This window comes from Phoxinus phoxinus (assembly GCF_949152265.1).
Source record: "Phoxinus phoxinus genome assembly, chromosome: 2".
Taxonomy (NCBI): Eukaryota; Metazoa; Chordata; class Actinopteri; order Cypriniformes; family Leuciscidae; genus Phoxinus; species Phoxinus phoxinus.
The window spans coordinates 23,420,850-23,443,502 of NC_136877.1; the positions used below are offsets into that span (position 1 = coordinate 23,420,850).

At 38.6% G+C, this 22,653-nt stretch overlaps 1 protein-coding gene across 7 annotated transcripts in view; it reads right to left on the reverse strand.

Moving 5' to 3' along the window:
• The window catches only part of dpy19l3 (dpy-19 like C-mannosyltransferase 3), a 43,766-nt gene extending 22,926 nt beyond the window's left edge, over positions 1-20,840 (reverse strand). The window contains exons 1-16 of one of the 7 annotated variants that reach the window (XM_079596372.1): positions 20,767-20,840; positions 19,427-19,551; positions 17,556-17,683; positions 14,429-14,519; positions 11,329-11,450; positions 11,105-11,250; positions 10,504-10,627; positions 7,759-7,893; positions 7,540-7,671; positions 6,381-6,482; positions 6,102-6,175; positions 5,658-5,816; positions 4,613-4,735; positions 4,086-4,197; positions 2,768-2,824; positions 2,350-2,432 (exon numbers count right to left, since the gene is read on the reverse strand). In XM_079596372.1, coding sequence (XP_079452498.1) covers positions 2,350-2,432; positions 2,768-2,824; positions 4,086-4,197; positions 4,613-4,735; positions 5,658-5,816; positions 6,102-6,175; positions 6,381-6,482; positions 7,540-7,671; positions 7,759-7,893; positions 10,504-10,627; positions 11,105-11,250; positions 11,329-11,450; positions 14,429-14,519; positions 17,556-17,683; positions 19,427-19,535 — 1,697 coding nt within the window. In that variant the 5' untranslated portion in view covers positions 19,536-19,551; positions 20,767-20,840. Of the gene's footprint in view, positions 1-2,349; positions 2,433-2,767; positions 2,825-4,085; positions 4,198-4,612; positions 4,736-5,657; positions 5,817-6,101; positions 6,176-6,380; positions 6,483-7,539; positions 7,672-7,758; positions 7,894-10,503; positions 10,628-11,104; positions 11,251-11,328; positions 11,451-14,428; positions 14,520-15,080; positions 15,593-17,555; positions 17,684-19,426; positions 19,552-19,707; positions 20,007-20,066 lie in introns of those variants that run through there. The other 6 variants (XM_079596369.1, XM_079596370.1, XM_079596373.1 and 3 more) reach the window with 6 other exon arrangements.
• Between the last annotated feature and the right edge of the window lie 1,813 nt (positions 20,841-22,653).

Sequence of the window (22,653 nt, forward strand, 5' to 3'; positions counted from 1 at the left end):
TAGACGGTGGCTTTTTTTGGAGCTTCAAAAACTCAGGCACTAGTCAATGCCATTACAAAGCTGGGATGAGGCAGGATATTATTTAATGTAACTCAGATTGTGTTCGGCTGAAAGAAGAAAGTCATATACACCTAGGATGGCTTTAGGCAGAGAAAATTATGGGAATATTTTCATTTTGGGGTGAACTAGTCTTTTAACAACAAGCTACACAAGAGCACAACAATCGGGATCTAGACTAAATATCCCATTTATTTTCTCCACAGAGACAATGATAGCATTTAAATCCTCAACACAGATGTACCATGAGCTCTGAGGTTGTTAAGTGATAGTACATGTTCTTCAATTTGCATACAATACTCATAATCCTTAAGATTATGCCAAGAGCAAAGATAGCAGATAGCATACTTCTAGCCATTGAGATGAATGCGAATGCTGACGAATAGCTTTCTCATGCTATTTTAAACCTTTTTGGAGTCAAGTCTTCCTGAAACACTCAAACAGTAGAGCATTGGTGCTTGCAACGCCAAGGTCATGGGTTTGATTCCCAGGGAAAGCAAGAACTGATAAGAATGTAAATGTGGACCTTGAAATGCAATGTAAGTCGCTTTGGATAAAAGCGTCTGCCAAATGCATAAATGTAAATGTAAATATGTGCTTCACGAGCGTTGTAATAACTCCGAGTATCTGCCTATGTACAGCACTCCAAATCAAACACTCCTGAGGATGCAGCCTATGTAGGCAGTAAACAGTAAGGCAGCTCACTAGGTTAGAAGCACAGCACCTGTCACTCTACACTACACAGCTGTCAAATAAAAAGGGAAATCTCTTGCATAAAAGCGAAGAAAATAAATAGGGACTTTTAACCACTCACTATAAAATCATACGTAGTGTCTAGTGTGTTGCTTTTAGCTCAAGATCAATCAAAAGATTGCTTGACACTGACAGCGATACTTTCACAGTTGTAGTCGTTCGCCCTCCCTCTTCACATTGTGCCCCAGTATGTGGTTTATTGTGCAGTAAGTTCCAATCATGGTTAAAGGAGTCTGATACTGCCACTCTCCTCGATACGCTTTTCATGCTCACCCTCCCTTCTAGGCAGAAGATGATCACTGGTAATCTGCATATAAAACAGTGCAGACTTTGGCAAGCCAAGCACAGACAGAAGTGTGAAGTGATCCCCGCTTAACTCTTTCATCTGATGGTTAATTAGCGTGTGGAAGCGGCTTAATGCCACAGCGTCAGCCAAGGCAACTCACCCACTAATCCCTGACACAAATCGCATTTTCTTCAGGGAGAGATCACCTGTGTCACTGCAGATCAAATGTCTCACTCTTTCTCACACATATAAACTTGACTATGAGCTAGTGTTATTTTCGCACGCTACTTTCAGGAAGAATGGTGTCATTGATGAAACCCTCTGTTGCCAACCGCTGGAGTCTCTCCAGCAGCTAATGTCTAATTCATGACGTCCATTTTAAACCGGCCCAGTTCCAAACACAGGTACTGTACCTGCTGCAAATCTTATAGAACGAATACAGCATTCACTGAAGCTTTTTATTACGACCTTCGCAATTCGTAATGGAGTGAAATAGAGAGGAGTGGAAAGACATTGTATAATAGTTTGATCCAGAAATCGGCAATTTTATGGATGGTAAGTGCCACTTTTCCTTTTTAACCCCCTACGAAATACAATATACTGTGATTTAACAGGTGCAGAATGCTAGATTCAGTTTCCCAGCACGCATGGCATCATGAATAAATTATGCAAATCAGTGACTCATTGTTTTTGTTTTTTACCGCTTACCAAATTGTGTGCATGGTGTTGTCATGTTTGTCATTGTCTTTGGGTTATGTGTCATGTGGCGTTAACTTGTGGTGTAAAATAATTTTTTTCTTAAAGTGCGATTGTTTTGTGCAGGAAACATTAAGGACCACGCATGACAGACAGGTGCGTAGAGCAGTTATTATAAAAAGCTGCTTGCGGAAACATCTCAGTTACATAAATTATTATTCTACGTGCAAAAACAGAACAAGCTCCATCGCATAAAGCTAATACAGCGCATAGCATACAGCTAAATAAATACAGATCGTGTGATGATGAGGAAGGATTACTGCAGAAGAAATTTGGCATGCAGATGAGAGAGACTTCAGCACTTCTAATACAAACAAATAAATAAATGGAAAATTCATAATATTAATCTCTCGCTCTTATTCGTGCCAGTGATTGAATACCCCTCACTATGCCAATGGTGGCTGGTGAGGGTGGTCTAAGGTTACAGACCCCAGGTTCGATGGTTGTCTGCGAGTGTTTGCTTGTAGCGTGTGAGAGGAAGATTACTGCTGTTTTACCTGATCCACTCCATTAGCTCCACGGTGTCCGGGTCATAAAACTCTCTCAGTTCAGAAATCTCCGCCATCATTCTGGGCCAGAACTGTCAACAGAAAGACAGCTCGATTGAGATGGAGAGAAAGTGTGAGACCGCTGTAATGGGAATGACTCACAATAATCAATGATCAACAAAACAGCACAATAAACAAACATCCATACACACAAATACACACAATTCATATCTGATTGCTTATTCCCACTGTTGTGTTAACAGATGGAGAAAAAAGCATGGCAGGATCCAAACTCTCCTAAACAACACACACAGTGGGATACGAATTCCGTTTGTGTGCATTTGGATTCCTGCGTGAATCCAGCCACCCAGGCAGCTTAGCAATTTATGCAAATAGGTACATGACAGCATAGTTGAAAATGTCTTACCTTGTAATAAAGAAACGCCAGAATTACAATTGGAACAGAGTACCTGATCAATCTCATCTGTGGAAACAGGTTAATAACATAAATGGATCAATATCTACATAAATAGGAAGAAACAGGATGTAGTTGTTTAGGCTCGAGGGCTGTAACTACATTGCCACCTAGTGGGGAAATTAAATTTTCAGTTGCGTGGACATGGGAATATGTATGCAGAAGAAAGAACATCATCATGCCTCACTGAAACTCAATATCAGTTTATAGCATTGAGCATTATAGCTTCCCAATTATACATGCATAGTGTATCTTTGGTTTGTGGGCTTCTATAAACATGCAATGGATTCTATTACAGACCCGTGTATTTTGCTATTGCTTGTATTGAATAAAGGGGAGAGGGGGTAGACTGGGCAAACTGTATTCCCCCTTAAGGCATATGAGGAAAAAGTGAGCAGTATTTTATGCTAAAATGGTTTAGCATGCCGTGTCTTGTAAATTATGAACATGTATAAAATGTAAAATACATTTATTTTCATATAAATATGTTGGTAAATTACCTATATATAAAACAATGTAATTTGTCAGCTAAAGACTATCCATGAATTATTAAATGAAGCATTTTTTTCCAAAATGGCAGCAGTGGGGCAGAGTGTGTCATATGCTTTGGGGTAAAACACTAAGTCAGCAGTGAGCTTTACAGCCAAAACAAGAAACACTATTATAAAATGCTGAACATTCCTGGACTACATTTACATAATCTGAAAGTTTACACCTTTTCCTGACCATTTTATACAAATTAATAATCAAGAATAATAGGCATATGCAGCAAAATAAGACTTTTTTTTCACTTAAGTAAAGAAGTGTTACAGCTCATCTCATTCTCCTCTACAGTGCATGTGTAAACAAGTAAACAACACAAGTACCGTTTCCATTTAGGGTTAATACGATTTGTTTTTAAAGAAAGCATTACTTGCATTCAGCACAGATGCATTGGATTTGTCTAAAGACATTTACATTGTTACAAAAATGTTCTTTTTTAACTTTCTCTTCAACTTCAACTGTTTTCAATAATAAGAAGAAATGTTTCTTCAGCAGCAAATCAGCATATTAGAATGATTTCTGAAGGATCATGTGACACTGAAGACTGGAGTAATGATGCTGAAAATTCTGCTTTTCCATCACAGGAATAACTTATATTTAAAATTGTGTGTGTGTGTGTGTGTGTGTGTGTGTGTGTGTGTGTGTGTGTGTGTGTGTGTGTGTGTGTGTGTGTGTGTGTGTGTGTGTGTGTGTGTGTGTGTGTGTGTGTCAGATCTCAGTATCTCACCGTGGTTTTAGTGTTGCAGTGGAGGACTCTCAGATACAACGTCCACACCTCCTTTCCACAGACCCCAAAGGCAGCGAATGCACACATATGGCCAGTCCACAAATATTTCATTCTGCCAGCAGCAAAGATAGAAATCTATTGGTGCTTTCTATTTTATCATAACGCTCAGACACAAAAGACTTTTAGAGCTTTCAACTCTATTACTATTCTGACACCAAACTAAACTTTATGAAACGATATCGCAATGTTTAACCATAATTCATTCATCATTAAAATCTCGAATGAACTATCAAACGGACTCATAAGATGAATAAGATCACAAAGCAGAAGCGGTGCGGGGGACAGGAAATTAAAGTGGTAGCGGAGAAGAGGGTGAAATTGAGATGCACCATAGCGGCAGCAGCAGGGAATGAAATTACAGACGGCGGAGTGAGGAAAATACAGAAGAAAAATATTTGCATTGAGGGAAAAAGATACGTGCTATGAAAGCAACAAAACTTTACAATTTTTTTGACCAAGTTGTTTACCTCATAGTGGAAAAGGCGAGCAAGCCAAAGAATACGGTGTGCAAGAGATTGTAAGCGACGTCCGGCCTCATCCTAAAGGTCCTGTCCTCTTTCTCCCTGCTCGCTTGGCCTGACCCATTTGTGCTGGAATGAAGAATAAGGAATCAAACAAGATGGGGGAAAAAATAAATAATACAACCATGCATTAAAACCTAAAGGCAGTTAAGATCAGCGCCATTATTCTGAGTTTGTGTGTGTGTGTTTTTTCTTAATGTACAGAAGGGTTAATAGCCTATCTAATTAGTGTGTTTGTGTGTGTGTCCTGGTAAACCCTACAAAATGTCCCCACACAGATGGCAATATCCGAAATCCTTTTCCTTGCGGGGACATTTTTTGGCCCCCCATGAGGAAAACAGCTTATAAATCAAACTAAGTTATGTTATTTTGAAAATTTTAAAAAGCAGAACGTTTTCAGTGATGGATGGGATTAGGGGTAGGGTTAGTGTAAGGGGATAGAATATACAGTTTCATTACGTCTACGGAAAGTCCCCACAAATCATGAAAACACACTGTGTGTGTGTGTGTGTGTGTGTGTGTGTGTGTGTGTGTGTGTGTGTGTGTGTGTGTGTGTGTGTGTGTGTGCGTGTGTGGTGCAAAGCCTCTGGGTGTTTGTGGGCTCCTGTGATTCTGATAAGAAATGAGAACAAAAAGAGGGCCAAGCAGCCCTTAAAGCAACAGCAAATCAGCTTTGAACTAAACATAATAACATGCATTTAAAAGCCCTAATGGAAAAAAAACATCTATAGTCCAATTATTATGTAGCACATCTAATAAAGACTAATACTATAATTATAAATTAGCATTATGACCTGTGCTCAAGGTGTTTATGAAACCATAATCACTGCTCTATTGGTCATTTTTCAGCCTATTTCTGTGCTCTAATTAGAAAAGTGAACATTATGAGAATATTGAAATTCCCAGAAACATGTCTCATTAGTGCGTAGCACACATTGCAGTAGTGCTCATGAGCGTTTCCTGCTGAGAGAAAGCGATGCAGTAGTTTTACCTGAGATTAGAGAGTGCCACCAGCAGCAGCAAGATGAACAACACACTGAGGGTGCACAGATACGGATAGAGCAGCACTGTGCCAGCCAACCGCTCAAATGTATCCAATGGCAACAAGCCAAATGCCTCTTCGCACAGATAGAGACTGGCATCAAAGTCTCTGAAAGAAAGAGGCAGGGAGGGAGAGCGGGCTGCATATATAGTATCCAGATTATTGGGAGCAGCAATTCATCTGATCAACTGAAATGGCGTGATAAATATCTAGTGGATGAGCCGATTACATTGTGTTCCAGATGTTATTTTTTCACCAGAGCTGAACGCATTTAATCACAGCGGATTAATGGCTCGCTCTCGTCTCACTTCTGAATAAGACACCACGATATGGCATTTGACTGATGATAAAGTCATACAGATGTAGCACCACAAGAGATGACCAAAGACTTACCTCGTTGCCCCGAAGCCAAACTTGGCCTTTATGAACTTAAAGATGTGCTCATCCGATTTCAGTTGGAGTATTTTCTGTCAATTAAAATGGAGAGAGTGAAGGAAGAAGTCATTCATGTGAGTGTCTCATGAGATCGGGGATCTGGGTTTTGATGAGAATGAGATATGAAGAAAGACAATGAGAGTGAAAGTAAAGCTTTGTCTCCGGAGGAGCAGGTAGAGAAGCTGTACTGTATCATTAATGAGGGGCGGACGATGTAGAACACGATTCATAGCTCACCTTGGCTGAATAATTGATGGTGAAAGTTAATGTGAGGACTAGGAGTGTGTGAAGAGCCAGTTTTCCTACTCGTATAACAAAGCTGCCCGTCTTTAGCCCCGTCTGAAAGCCACACAACAGGTATTAATAAATAAACTACAACAATATTCTTAGCCTCTGTTTTCAATCACAACATAATTGGATGTTAGGAAACACAGATAAGGTTCGTACAGAAAAACAAAAGTGATAAAGTGTTTCAAGTAAACATTATTTTAGTATAAAGCCCTATTTGGATGGGATATGTTTAGCCTGCTATATTTAGACAGTGTTTCCATCTAATGTGTTTGACCTGTTATGTAATCATGTGGCATATGGGATTATTAGGATAAAATACATTAGTGAGGCTGTAATTATTTTTTGCACATACATACAATTTGTCCATACTGTACATACTAGAACTGTAAATGTTCTATTCCACCGCTTAAAAGTCGAAAACATGATGGGCAATAATCTCTTTAACATGGGTAACAAGTGTCAGTTAATAAACCCCAATAAGAAATACAAAAAAATATTTTACCAAGGTCAATAAAAAAATAAGCAATGTTGTGTGCTTCATCTTTTTAAAAAAAATATCAGAGATCATCTGGAAATGGCATTGTATTCACTTTGATTATATTTGTGTACAAACATCTTTAAGGAGAAGATTAACATATACAGTGCATTCTAAACCATAAATGTCGCAAGGACATTTGCTTAATGTCGGTCAACATCTGCCAGAATAAATGACAGATGAGCACATTAAAAATCTCATTCCACATATTGAATAGATATTGTGTGTGTGTGTGTGTGTGTGTGTGAGTGTGAGTGTGAGTGTGAGTGTGAGTGTGAGTGTGAGTGTGAGTGTGTGAGAGAGAGAGAGAGAGAGAGAGAGAGAGAGAGAGAGAGAGAGAGAGAGAGAGAGAGAGAGAGAGAGAGAGAGAGAGAGAGAGAGAGAGAGAGAGAGAGAGAGAGAGAGACTATTATAGCAAGGCTCTAGTCTACCATATTTTAATATTTAAGAGAGAGAGAGAGGATTCTATGCGAAATACAAGATAAAAGGAGAGATGATGTGTTCTTAGAATCATAAATACAAGTGTTATACCCCTACTTTTCAAATTCATGTACTGAGATGGACACTGACCTGGAAGTGTTTGATGAAGAGAACAGACACAATGAAGCTGAGCACCAGAGAACCCAGAATCATAGAATTGCAGAACTGCAGTAGCCACACCAATAACAGACTCAACACCTGCATCAGGTACAGAGAGACCACCTGAGGAGAGAAAGAAATGAATATCCAACCTCACATGAACTCCAAAAAGGTGGAAGGTCTCCTCCAATATGTGTGTTTGAGCATCACCTGTTCCGCTGTGAAGAAGTCCAGGCAATCCAGAGTAAAGATTATAAGGGCCTGCACCAGCAGGACAAACTGATTGAATTGCCATGTCAAACAGAAGCAGAAGGTGGAGACGAACACCAGCCACAGCACCACCCTCTGTGGTTGAAAGCACATCATGTTCGACTTAAACCGCCCAGACAACCAAACATACAAAAACCTTGTTCTTTCTTCAGAGCTCATACAAAGATCATTTTTTCAGTGATATACCATATGTCAGGAAAGCAATTAGGGTCTGTGCCGAGAGAACATACTGAGAGAGAACAAATATGTGTTCAGCAGAGTAAATATTTCATAAATACACTTGAAATTGCAAACCTCCATTTCATATTTCGCAAATCTATTCCACAGAAGCAAGCAGTCAGAAACATTTATCTCAACTTACTGCCTTTTATTTTCCCTGTCTTTTCCGACGCGTTATTAGACTGGATTATATTTACTTTACATTTCCATGTGTAATTATTCTAAAACTTTCTTTCCAATTCAGAAATGACTTAACGTAAGCAATTTGTAGGTTAATTTCTGTAAACACTGAAGATTGTAAACACTGTGGCTCTGTGGTGCCATCACAACGGCCCAATACCAAATGACACCCTTAGCCCTCAATATCTTCCTCACAGTCCACACTTTTGTGAAGCAATGCTGCTTTGACTGTCAGGTAGAAGGTCCTAGCGGTCCGCTTTCCTGAAGAGTTTAGCTCCAACCCTAATCAAACACACCTGAACAAGCTAATCAGGCAAGTGAGTTTGATTAAAGTGGGAGCTAAACTCTACAGGAAAGTGGACCTTGAAGGTCAGAGTTAAGAACCCCTGACCATGGTCTGTTGGACTTAAAGGACACATGCAATAGTAGGAAAGACCGCAAGTGCACATGAAATGTGTCATTTGGGACAGGACCAACATCCCAACTAGCACCAGTCTAAGTGTAAATTTGGGGAAGTGTTTTCTGTAGGGTTGGGGATTGAAAATCAATTCCAATTCTGGAATCGGATACTTGTTATAAAATTAAAATTTCCATTCAAGCGCAAGAAGATGTGAAGGATAACTCGACTGCACTCGCACACAGGGCACATCCAGAGCGCGCACACAAAAAGACACCTTTAATATAGTGCACGAACACTGAATTGAGTTCTCTTTTGTTTCTTCTTGCATGACAAATACACAAAATTAAGTCAAAATATCCTCGAAAACACAGTCAGTTATGTCTTAAGTGGAGGTAAACAGTTGAGAAAGAAAACGTGTAACAGTATATTGGATCCGTGCATTAGGCATTAAAGTGACAGCAGCTAATAAACCTGCTGCCATCTGTGCCATTAATGTAAATCAAACAACATAAGAAAAAGAAAATCACTCATGGATCTTGACTGAATACCTTTTGTAAACTTAAATAGGATTAATCTTTATTATACTGGTATTTATAAAAAAGAAAAATATGCAATGTTATTTTGCATTTAATTCAATTTCTGAATTTTGTTCAGTTGTATTTTATTTGAGCTATTGCTAATTTGTTTATTTGTTCTTATTGCATTACTGACTGTATACTCGTCTTTATTAATGTTAGAAATTAATATTACTGTAGTTAGTCTAGTTGTTTTTAGGCTGCTGATTTTTGTTCATGGTATTCAGCCGCAACAGAAAGTTTTGCAAAAAGAAAGAATACATATGTTTGATATCTAAATGTTTTACTTTTTTTCCCCCCATATTGGAATCGAAACTGGCAATCGATAAGCAGAATCGGAATTGGAATCGCTCTGTTTATCCAACCAATGGGAGATGGGAGTAACTGTTCAGCAATTGTTTGGTGAAGCTAGTGATGCAGAAAGTGCACACTTCAGTGTTTTATCCATCTCACATAACAGTGATCCAGTCAACAGAACACTGATACTGTGACAGCAGTTCTCGAGAATCAGTTCCACAATCAATGGTTGCAACATTTACATTTATTCATTTAGCAGACGCTTTTATCCAAAGCGACTTACAAATGAGAAACAATAGAAGCAATTAAACTAGCAGTAGGACAACAGTATGTAAGTGCTATGACCCCTCCCAGTACAATCCAACGTTTTTATTTTATTTTTTTATAGAATAGATGAGAAAGTGTTAATAGTACTGAATCAAGTGCTCAAGTGCTGCCGAAAAAGATACGTCTTCAGCAGTTTCTTAAAGATGGCTACAGACTCAGCAGCTCTGGCTGAGTTAGGCAAATCACCAGTAGCTGATTTGGCTGAGTTTGTCAAATCACCAGTAAACTGAACTGAGAACAGTCTCGGACTTGATCGCATTGTAGATAACAAATGAGTTAGCTGCTGACACTATCAGCATGTGTGAACCAAGTCTAGCTCACATCGAACGAGTGAAATTAAAGTTTATTTAAAATCAAATGCATAGTACAGCTAGTTATATTAAAGAACATCTTATTAGAACATGCAAAAACAGTTCAGTCAAGACATTTAAATGAATTTTAATACTGAGTATTTTGTATGCAGGGTGTCTGATTGTATTTTTTCCCCTGCCGGGATGATAGCGTTACATATAAATAATGTCATTATGTGAATAATGTGAAAACCGTTGAATATTTTTTTTTTAACCAGAAACAAACTGTTCGAAAGAACAAATTCACTAAAAAGAATTGGACTTCTCATCAATAATGGATATCATTTTGACAGTGGTTACTGAATAGACATCTAAATTTATGAGGACAGACGATTACCTGGTGAATAGGTTTTAGCTGTGGCCTTAAGTAGCAGGTTATGGCAGCCACCTGAAGAGCAAAGAAAGGTATCGACCAGTTCTCCCTTAGAGAGATGGTAAACTCCACGCGTGTGGTGTCCACTCTGTACACAAATGAAGAACACAATCAAGCACAAAGAATAAACACAGGCACAAGAAAAACAAAGTCTGAAGGTGTCATTTTTCAATGCTGCAATATGTTCTACAATTCCAGCTTAAAATGCAGAGAAGTCTTTCGTGAGTTTCCTAAAAAGTGTAAAAATTGTGATGCAATCAATACATTGCTCTTCTTGATTGAGCTTCCATACCAACTCAAACAATAGTTTGGGGTGTGGACTATCTGTATCTGTATTATTTTGAACATTCAAAGAGGGCTAGATTGTTCCAGGGGGACATCCTAATATCCTAAAGCCCTAAAAGTCCTTGAGAAATTGAAACCATATTTTACAGAAACATATCGGCTTTCACAATTACCTAAATACAGATACTCACTGCATCACAATAAGCATTTATTCACACCAGATTGCAAAGGTGAGTTTTGTGTGCATGAAATATTGAGTGTAATCTTAGCGCACACATACCGGTTCAGAATGTACCAGACTCCACTGAGGGCTCCAGCCAGCCATGAGTCACTGAGTAACCAGCTAGTGATAAAGAGAGCGAAAACATACACTGTCTGCAGAGCAAACACTGTGTAGATGTAGAAATAAATTGGCTCCAAGTAGGTCTGCAAAACAAACACACAGGTTGGAAAAGCCCAAGACAATCTATACATCTTACTAAGAAAACAGAAGTGATTGAACACCTGGATGGGAAGTATTCTGTACAAAATGCTAAGGAACACTTCCTGGTAGATGTTCATACGTTGTAGGATGTTTATTGTCCTCTTGGATTCAGTAGTGTTGTCATGAATAAGCTCATAAAGACCTGTGGACATAAGAACACACACAACCCCAGTCAACTTTGACTTTTACACTTAGCATGAACTCAAAACTAATTTAATCAGTCTTAACTCTTAGGCACGTTAGTTTTCACACACACACACAACAATGGATTTAAGCCAGTTATTTATATCTTTTGCTGCAGTGTGTCAGTAAGAAATATCAGAAATATCACAAACATTCCTTTTGCCATTAATTATAATAATCCAGTGAGATTTTTGTATGCACAAGGAGTCTGACAACGGCTGGTATCTGACAGACTAAATCCAGAAGAACTGCGGCAACGTCTCTAAGATGCTTGAAGAAACATGCAAAGCTACCTGAAAAACTGTGCGAGTGTACATGTACAAAAGCTGTTTTAAACGCAAAGGGTGGTCATGCCAAATATTGATTTGATTTAGTTAACAGAAGTTAATTGATCTAATGTTGATGTTTGTCAGATGTTGTGTTTTGTTACATGTATTTATTGGATGTTGTGTAGCCTAATGTTAATTGTTTTGTGATTGTATGGCGAGACCAAAGATACATTTTCAGCTTAGGCTGAACAATAAAGTACTACTACTAATTAATCTATTTATGACATTATTTTTGAAAGCATCCTCACTTTACAGCAGTTTTACACGAGTGCCTAAAACTTTTCACAGTACTGTAGCTTTGCAGGAAGGTTTCTAATCGTCTTGGAGACAGAAGTTCTTCTGGATTTAGTCAGTCTCATTTTTTTCTGTTTCTTCGTGTAATCACAGATGGACTCGATAATGTGTGTGTGTGTGTGTGTGTGTGTATATATATATGCACTTAGCACTCAGGATTTTTTGATAAATATAGAGATCTAAAGAACAGTATTTATTTGAAATAGAAATCTTTTGACATTATAATATTATGAAAGTCTTTAATCTTCACTGTCACTTTTGATTAATTTAACGAACCCATGCTGGAAAAAAATATATAATTTTCTTTTTAAATCCTACTAACCCCAAACGTTTGAATAGTGTATGTGTATAATTATATTTCTTTTTTTCTGTGGATACTGCATTTCAAAGGCAAAACACAGTAAGCTACACCAACACTACAATATAGAAAGATCTTGTTTGGATTTATTTTGGTTACTTCAGTATCAAACTAAGAATAGTTGAGGCAAACCCATCAGTTACAACACAGATATATTACAGTAGTCTAAAATACTTTTTTGACTAAATGTATAGTTAGTATATTTTGCCTTTGTATAGCAGTATGGCTTAATTAATACTTACTTACAATTCAACAATGATTTCAAAGGTTTCTACTATAGTAAATGTGGGCCGAAATTGCCACTAAATGCAATAATGGAAGTGGATTTCAAAATTTAACATAAAAACAACCTCGACTTTTATTTATACTACTGTAGATAATACTACAGCTGTGACAGTTTACAGTAATCAATTTCAGTGATTGCTTAATACAAAAGCAATGCTCTGAACATGCTTTTATTTTACTATAAGTCCAAAGGCACAATTGTAGTGGTGTCTAGAGAACAGCTTTTGGCATCGCTGCGGTTCTTACCATTTCAGTCTCAATGGGTAATGACCGAATTGTATTTGTTTTTCAGTGTAGGAGCACAAAGAAAATCCATTCCAAATGGGGCTGTTAAGCCAATTAGCATGAGCAAAGACCATTTAGAGCAAAGTTGTGCATTTCCTTTCCTTTTTCTGAGACCAGTCACGCTGATATGGTTACGTAATGAGACATTCCTTCGATAGCTCTCGGATTACATAAGTGATAATGGAAAGCAAACTTGTGCAAGAAACTTGCTGTTATGGACAAAAAAAAAAAAGCTTAGGGTTAGTAAGAAAATGGGATCATAGGTACTTAAAAATGTTTTACACTTACAGACAGTGATTATAGAATAATAATTTCCCTATGGGAGCAATATTACTACATTAAAAATAACAACTAAGAACTTAAAGGAATAGTTCACCCTAAAATGAAAATGAAGTCATAATTTACTCACCCTCTTGTTGGTCTATTGGCATTTGACTTTTTCTTTTATGGACCACAAAAGGAAAAAAAAATTAAGTGTCCATGCGCTCATCCATATAATAGCAGTGAATGACAGTGAATAGAAGCATCAAGATTTGTAAAAAATAGCAAAAAGTATCACAGAATGATCCCATGCAACATATGCCGTATATTCCAAGTGTTCTTGGGGTATAAAATAGGGTTTAGTGAAAAACAAACTGAAATTGTATGTATTATTCAACAAAATTGACCTTGGCCGTTGGTCCTCCATTCGCAAGACTCTATTAGCACTGCAGTTGACTCCTCCTCGCTCAGAAAAAAACAATTTGTGAGAAATCAAGATAAAAAAAACCCACAACATTACATTAAATACAACACCTAGAATTCCTCCCCAAAAAAGTATCTGTGCACCCTTCATCACTGAGTCCAATATCACCAGACCGGAACTCCGTTTGTCTGACAGATGTGAACAAAATAACTCCTCCTTGTTATGATGAACACAACAGATATATTCACCTCAGAGAAGAAGGTACATTAGATGTTGGCCTATTTCATGTCTCATTTTTGTTAATCTTGATTTCTCACAACATGTGTGCTTTTTCTGGGCAGAGAAAACGAACGGCAAAGGTCAAGAATTTTAAATAATACATTAAATTTAGGCTTGTTTTTCACTAAACCATATCATATAGTCCCAGAACACTTGGAATAAACAGCATGCGCCACATGAGATTTTACAAAGCATGATGCTGGTCGGTATTCACTGCCATTAAATGGTCTGTTGTGGTCCAAATGCCATTGTGTTTCATAAAAGAAAGAAGGCCATACGGCATTAGACCAACACCAGGGTGGGTAAATGATGACTTAATTTAAATTTTAGGTTGAACTATCCCTTTAAACTTCTATCAGAAAGATGGCATTATGCAAGGGTGTTCATATAGTTGTATATATCTTGTGAGTAGATATCTGTACCTTGCTGTACAGAAGGGGCCTTCAACATCTGTTTGTAGTAGGAGTAATAAAGGCCACATTCTGTCCGGAAGGAGATTTCACGCTCGACTTCCTACAAATGCAAGAAGAGAGGATAAGATTCAGTAAAAATGACCTATGACAAGAAGCACAACAGGAGTAAATGGTGTCAAAATGAAATACATTTCCCATCTGAAAAAGAAATCAGTGCAGCTATCTGCCCAGAATAAACTCAGATTTCATTCGCAATAAAAGTCTTGAGGAAGAAAAAAAAAAAACAGGTGTTGTAAATATGGTGGAGTTTTATAGTGGAAGCAGTTTTCAGAACTAAACAACATCCCAACAAAAAAGATCCATATGCTCCTCAAGATTAGAATTGCATGAGATTTGGTTTTGGTTTGAAGAGACTTTTATTTTTCTAAAACCAATTTCTTCTGAAAAAGTCAAACACAAAGAGTCGGTTTAAAAACATAGTATATTAATGAGGGTACTATAGAACATAACACAATGGAGATATCACAACTGAACAAAACCTGAACAAATGACCAATACTGCTTGTCCTTATACAAAGAGCACGCATTCACATCTTCATTCCACAACATTTCTTAGCAAAATTCTTGCAGCAAAAATTAAGACAGATCCTGCTTCTGCTTACCTTTAAGTGTGAAAACCACAGCAGGTTCTCGTGTATAGAATAAACACACCATGCATGAAACAGCCCAATAACCCCTGCCAACAGTAATCCTGCTGCTATGACAACAGCCGGCCAACAGTTTTGTCCAGAAATGTGATTCCATGAAAGCTTTAGGCACTCTTCTGTGCCCCTCTGCCCACTCTTGTAATCCCTCGGATTGTCTTTTGCCCCAAAGTATAGCAAAGGTGGTCTATCCAGGGCGGTCCCTACATTATCATTCGAATTGCTCTTCCTCCTGCTACGAACCCTCATTCTCAAGGACTATTATCCTACGTCTTTCCCGTCTTTCCTAAATGTCCCTCTCTCTTTCCCTGTTTGAGACCGCAAGCTCTTTTGTTTATCGGTCTTTCCAGAATTACATGCCCAAAAACTTCATAGCACATGTATTAAAACAATAAAACAAAACCTCATGAGATCATTCTAAGCTCCAGTCGCCACCAAACAGCAATCTGCCGGAGGAACATTTTACATGTGATCAGAGAGGGGCTGAGACAGGGGGGGAGGCATGTGGGCCGCACAACTGGTGACCTCTTGAAAGTCAGGAAAAATATATAAAAAAAGAAGGGGGGGAAAAAAGCTTGGAACATCATTAAAAATAAAATAAAAAAAAGGTTTAAGAGCATTTGCAAAAACAGTTATTTGAACAAACGATGGAACAACGTCCAGCTTGAAATTAAGACCGTTGTGGACATGACTTCACACGCAACGAATTTAGGAGTGTCCCAAAAGCATCTGTCTCCTGCTGTAGTGCGTCATCCCAGAGGAAAAACACGTGACTTCAAACGCCTTTGTTCAAAAATCATGGCAATATCGTCAGTTACGAAACTTAAGATACTGGAACACCAACACCTGCTGAGAACATTTACAAAGCCCCTGTGAAATGTACCGCTGGTTTCCATTAAAAAAGTGGAAACGATTATAAAAATAACATGGAATCTGTGTTTCTAACAGAGGCTCTCTGCAGTAACATTTGATTAGCTGCTAACCACATTCCCACAGGTCTTCCTCTGAAACAGAACAGGTGATTTATTTGCCTGCAAATAAAGCACAGTCTTCCTCAAATGCTCACTTGAGGCGTTCTTCAACCGAAGAATGAAAGAAACATATGGGGACAAAAGCAGTGGTCATCCAGTCCCTGAAGCTTCCAGTCACGTTCCGAAAAGCAAGAGTGCAGATGAAAGTAGGATGACTCATAAGCAAGTCATAAATACCAGCCAGCGTGCATGAGTTTCCTTTTTCCACTGCTGTCGCACTCTGACTTAATTTTAAACCTGAGATGACCTTTTGTGCTATGCATTCCACGTGCTGCACTATATTAACCAGGTGTAACTGTAATGTCTCATACATAAAAATAATTATTACTATTGCAGCAATGTCTCCCTCATCTGGCCCCCATTTTAGAGCTTGGAGTCTCTATTAACAAGTTGAATCTGGTGGGTTTAATTAGGGAGAAACCCAAAATGTTTAGTGTTGGGGTTCTCCAGAAATTGGGTTTGGAACCATTCGTTTACAGTGTCAACCTTTATGTTGCATCTTTAGCCTAGATGAAGAATGTACCGTACTGTAATCAGGAACTCGTTCAGGATACAGTAATTATTAAATATGCTCTTCAGACCATTCAATATTCTACAAAAGCCGGAAGAAAGAATGAATTCACAAGTCTACAAATATCCTGACATCACATTCTGAAAGAAAAGTGCTCTTATCTGGTATTATGAAGTGTAATGTATTGTCAGTCAGAGTATTTATGTCTTCTGAGAAGCAAAATAATTTGAGCAAAAAATGTTCAATGCTTGCATAAAAGCAGCAGGTTTGGCTGCTGTTAGCTTCACTAAATGAAAACAAGGCCTTGGTTCCAAAAATAAAAATAAAAAGGTCTCTCAAATTGCACGGCACCATAAATAAAAAAAGAACATAAAAAAATAAATGGTGATTTATTGCAAAACCAGCGGCGGTAAATCCTGTATTGATTGGGACATGTGGTTAAACTACTCCTGATCTGCTTTATTTTAATGAGTGATCTGGGATAGAGGGACATGCTGATTTATCCAACTGAACATGACATAACTTTTTTGGCATGGTGGTTTCCTCTGTTTTAGGTCTGGAAGTCATAACATGATCTGCAGCCCAAACTCTGGCTAAATGTTTATGTGACTCTTATGCCAAAGAGGGAAATTATCTTTCAGCACATATGGAAAACAATTCTTTTACAAGAGGAAATGCATGAAAAATAGGACAGATGAGAACACCATGACTGACTAAACACAACCACACATTATGAATCTAGATCTCTTGAGCTGTTGTTTATATTAGTCAAGTAGCCTAAGAACACTAAAAAGACCTCTGTCTTTTCACCAAAGATTGAAAAGAAAATGAATCCCAAATGGAAGGTTGTATAACTTTGTTTCAGAACATTGAACAAAAAAAGCTCTTTACCTTTATATTGGAGAACCACAGGTCATTTTCATGAAGTGTAGCAACATAGATGCAGCATAGCAAGCCCAGGCTAACTCCCACTATTGAGCCAATGGTTATACACAATATTGTCCACCATGAGAATCCACCTGGAGAGAAAGACAACATTATCACTCGGAGTCGGACCACAATATTAAACAATCCACATGATAAACAAGAGACATCCACACTGATCTATGGTTAATATTATATGGCTATTTATGTATAATATTTTGATACTGTATTAGCCAATTTATTGTGGTACACTTTTTTTTGATGGTCCCGTTTAGACATTCTGTTGACTATAAGTTACGTTGCACCTACATGTCAATTAACTCTCACTAGAGTATTGGTTGAGTATTAGAAGACTGTTAGGAGTAGGGAAATGGTTAGAAGAAGAATGGATGGGTTAAGGTTAGTATAATATGTTGACATGCACTTTATTGTCAGTAGAATGTCTGTTGGAGGAGCATCACAATAAAGAGTTAGCAGATTTTAAGCAGTCTACTAATAATCCACTAATACTTTAAAGAAAGTTAGTTGACATGTAGGTGCAACGTAACTTGTAATCAACAATGTCTAAAGAGGACCATCAAAATAAAGTGCAACCTTTATTTATTTATTTTATATTATTTCAAACTATGCCTAATGTATAAAAGTGTTTTACACTTTGATACATGTGAAACAATTGTTAAATACTTAAAATGCTGATATTCACATCTCAAAGCTCTGGCTTGAACTTGAAGGAATACTCATTTCACTCATTTACTCACCCTCATGCCGGCCCAAATATACCGTTAGATTTTTTCTTCTTCAGAAAAACACAAATTAATTTTATTTACAAAGCTAATCCATCTCTGTGAGTCCACATAATGCAAGTTAATAGTAACATAAAATTTCACGATTTAAAAACCAAACAAAGCGATTATGACAGTAAGCCATACAGTCAGGGCCGGATTAAGAGGTCAGAGGCCCCTGGGCACAATGACCCTGGGCAAGTGCCCAGTTGCCCTAATGGTTAATCCGGCCCTGCATACAGTCCCAGGGGATGAATCAATGTCTTCTGAATTGAAACAATAGGCGTGTGAGAGAAAATAATAATATTTTAAACTTTTGAAACTATAAACCATATCATTTCCACTCAACCGTCATACACACGTTCATGAGTTCAAGCTTGTTATCACAGTTGACCAGAAACTACCGGTATGGTTTATAGTTTAACACACCTATGGTCGGTTTCACAGACTAGTCCCAAACTAAAATGCATGTTTGAGCTGTTTTAACTCAAAGCAACTTGCACTGGCATTTCTTAAAATATGTCAGTGCTATTGTTTTATCTCAATATTCACACCAGTAATGGTTTTTCTAAGGTAGCCTATGTTTAAAAAAATGTCCCAATTTTACAAAGGACTAGCCTAATCCTGGCTAAATCTGAACCCTGTTTGTGAATCCGGGCCCTAATATTTTACTTCAAAATTATTCATGCACTAGAACACTATAGTTGCCATCGTAATCGCTTGCGTGGTTTATGAAGCTTCCAATTTTATATTGCCATTTACTTGAATTATATCGCTCACAGCGGAGAATTGTTTTTCTAAACATCATTTTTTTGTTTGTGTGTGTGTGTGTGTGTGTGTGTGTGTGTGTGTGTGTGTGTGTGTGTGTGTGTGTGTGTGTGTGTGTGTGTGTGTGTGTGTGTGTGTGTGTGTGTGTGTGTGTGTTCATCTAAAGAAAGAAGTCCATTTAAATCTGGGACGACATGATGGTATGGTAAATGATGATATAAAAAATGATTTTCATTTTTGGGTATCCCCTAAATGTACTCATCTACTTCTGTAACAAACAGCACTGACCTGTTGCAAACCACTCTCTAGGTTCAGTTATACACTCTGGCTTCAGGTTCTGAATGCTGGGCCCGGGCTCCTTCCCTTTGCTGCCCTTCCTCTGCCTGACGGCAGTCATACTGGCAAACGGCTTCCTAGTGAAATATAAGTTCAATAATGATGACAAAAGACATGTTTTATATACTGTGAAGTAGGCCTACTGTAAAGTAGCCTAAGTGTAGTGTGTAAAATCGTTTTTGAGACGTAAAATGTTTTAATCTAAAATAAATGACAGGACTTGCTATGGTTACCTCATCAGTCTAACGCAGTTATATCCTAATCCTACTAGTGTATACTGACAAACCTGCCTTTTACAAATTTTACTATTTGAAAAGGCTTCTACCAACAACACAGGCTAACGTTACTTTGAAGACACCCCAAGCTTTAATTAGGAAGGGCTGGTCCATAATTTGCACCCTAGTTTTGAGCAAAATTACAGCTATGATGAGATAATAGTCCATAACGATAGCATAATACAGCAGCTGTTACATGTATAAAATGAGACAGCCATTACTCAATCAGCAAGCTATTCAAAACAATGATTAACCCCGCCTCTTGCGCCGGTGTTGACAAACACTTCACTGGGATACAACGATCCGTTATAGCCTACCGGAAACACACGAGCTAACGGTGTCAATTGTCTCCATCCATATTGACACTTTCGCGAACAGCAAGTTCAACAGCCAGAGAGCGTCCGAAACAAAACAAAAGAGCGCAGCCGTGGTTATGCTCGCACGGACCGCGATACAAAACAATAAAGCATCGCTCCGCGCTTATTTCGTTCATTCATTCATTCATTGGCAGGCCTGTGTTTTGCAGCGGCGTTTCCTGCTCACAGCTCAGCAACAATGTCAGGAGATCTCAGATCGCATCAGCCGCTGATCTCGGTCACCAGCAAGGGGACAGACGGCTGTCTGCTGCCTCACCTCGCTCGTTCCCCATCCTTTGCACTCACTGTAAAACAATGCACTAATGCTTGCGCGTCTCTCACCCTGTTCAATGAAGCTCGTAGTTCCTTATCGGATGTCCGGTATAGCTCCTCCCTCACGGACACTCGCCTCCAGCCTGCGAGCGACGCATAAAGACAAACCACTTCTCCATACAATTAACGGGGGATAAAATTAAGATAGAATATTAAATCCGCGAGCAGTTTGTTAAATCAGCGCGGTGTTGTTCCTATTCTGCAGATTGACAGCATGCAGCACCGCCTCGTAGAGAAACGAACGGCTTTAAATGAGCGCGAGCGCATTCACTATCACATCCAGCGCCTCTCCCTCCTGGGAGACTCTACACCTCTTGAGTCTCAGTACCTGTTGAACAGCTGCCCCGGGACGCATGACCGTGACACCAATAACGGCCAACTGCTCTGGATAATTTATTTTATGTGGTAACTGCTAAACTGCAGTAGCGTATATTTGCTTATGGGGGAGGGATCAATTTAAAGTTATTTTTTAAGTAATGTGCTTATATTTTCTGTCGCAACAATGACATGAAAATTGTCACTCATGTTGCAGCCTAATGATTTTTCTCTAATTTTAAGTTGGTCCTTTGCCGAGCCAAAGAACCAAAATGGGCAGGCATAGGCCTACATCAAATAGGCTATTGACACTATATGGTTATATTTTATCAAACATTTAGTCTAGATGAGGCTGAAAATGAGTTTGAATCTGTGATCAGTATCGATTGATTTAAGTGAATGTTGAATTTGATATGGCTTAATAGGCCTAATAAATATTTGACATGGTAGCCTACTTCTGTACTGTAGGGGAGAGTGGGGTAAAGTGAGACATCGGGTAATGTGAGACACCCTATTTTTTTACAGTCTATGGAGACACCCCCTGTATCTAGGCAACGGAAACACATTTGTGGTTATGTGACCATTATGTTTTCAAACCCCTCCCATTTCTCCTTGGCCATAAAGGAGTGGACCTCATGGTGCTGTGATAAGCATGTTTTTTTCACAAAAATATTTTTTTTGCTCGTAAAAGTAAATGTTCTTGCTGTCAACTTAATCAACTGTTGTGCCGAAGCAAATTGATTCAGGTAGAAAAACGTATATCATACATGTTGATGAACTACCAACATAAAACCATGTGATGATGCTAGCTGAAGATTAGCCTAAATTGCTATTTAAATGTGGCGGTGGGGTAAAGGGAGACAAATGCTGTGGGGTAAAGTGAAACATGAGGCAAAAGTTAAGTTTAGTCTTAAACATATTTTAATGTAATATTACATAACATATGTTTTATTTTTAATGTCATAAACATTGTAGAAAAGCCATCATGTCAAGGCAATACACCAGGAAGACAACCTGGGGCAAAACACCCCTCGAGGAGATGGAGAGTGCAGCCGCTGAAGTCAAGGAAGGAAAGAAGTTTATAAGAGCAGCTGCAATGGATAGAAACATTGACAAGTCAAGCCTCCTAAGATTCATAAAGAAAAAGGAGAAAGGCGAAGTAAAATCAGAAGCCTGGGGTGCAGTAGCTGAGGCAAAGAGGTGTAGCACCTTCTGCCTCTCACCTTGTCCGAGCGGAGCGTTTGTCCCCTCCTCGACAAAACCCCCAAGGTCAGTTTTAGGACCGAGGTCGCTCCGTCAGGCAGACGGATCTGCGCGTGCCTGAACCCGAGGCACTCTACCTGGGAGCCTGCCAGGCAGTAAAGACAGCATGGTAATCTCGTCCGTCTGCAACCTCACGGACACTGTCCGTTTTTGTTTGTGGAGGAGGACCTTCCTCCACCACTTTTTTTTCCAGGGGTGTCTCAAACCCCTGGAGTTGCTTCACCGTTTACCCAGACCTACCTTTCGATAAGCATATGTTTTACCTCGGGATCAACCGAGAGGGCTCATAGGGCGCGTGAGGAACCATCGAAGCCGTAACCGTACTTCCATATATGATATGCACTTTATGCCGTGTAATACGCACGCACTCCCCACCCCTAATCCTACCCAAGGGTGTTCAGTGCGTATAGCATGCACGCAAAAAAAAAATTTGGCGTATAAATGGTACAAGAAATAACATTCGTGGTATAAATACGCACTTTCATGAGATCGTGTGGATTTTTTCAAAGCAAAATATTATTGCCTATTAATTGAGAATCTATACGGATTATTTGTAAATAAATAGGCCTACATAATAATACTAATTTACCACACTGCTGGACTATAAATAGAGTAAATAATTATAAATAATTACGAG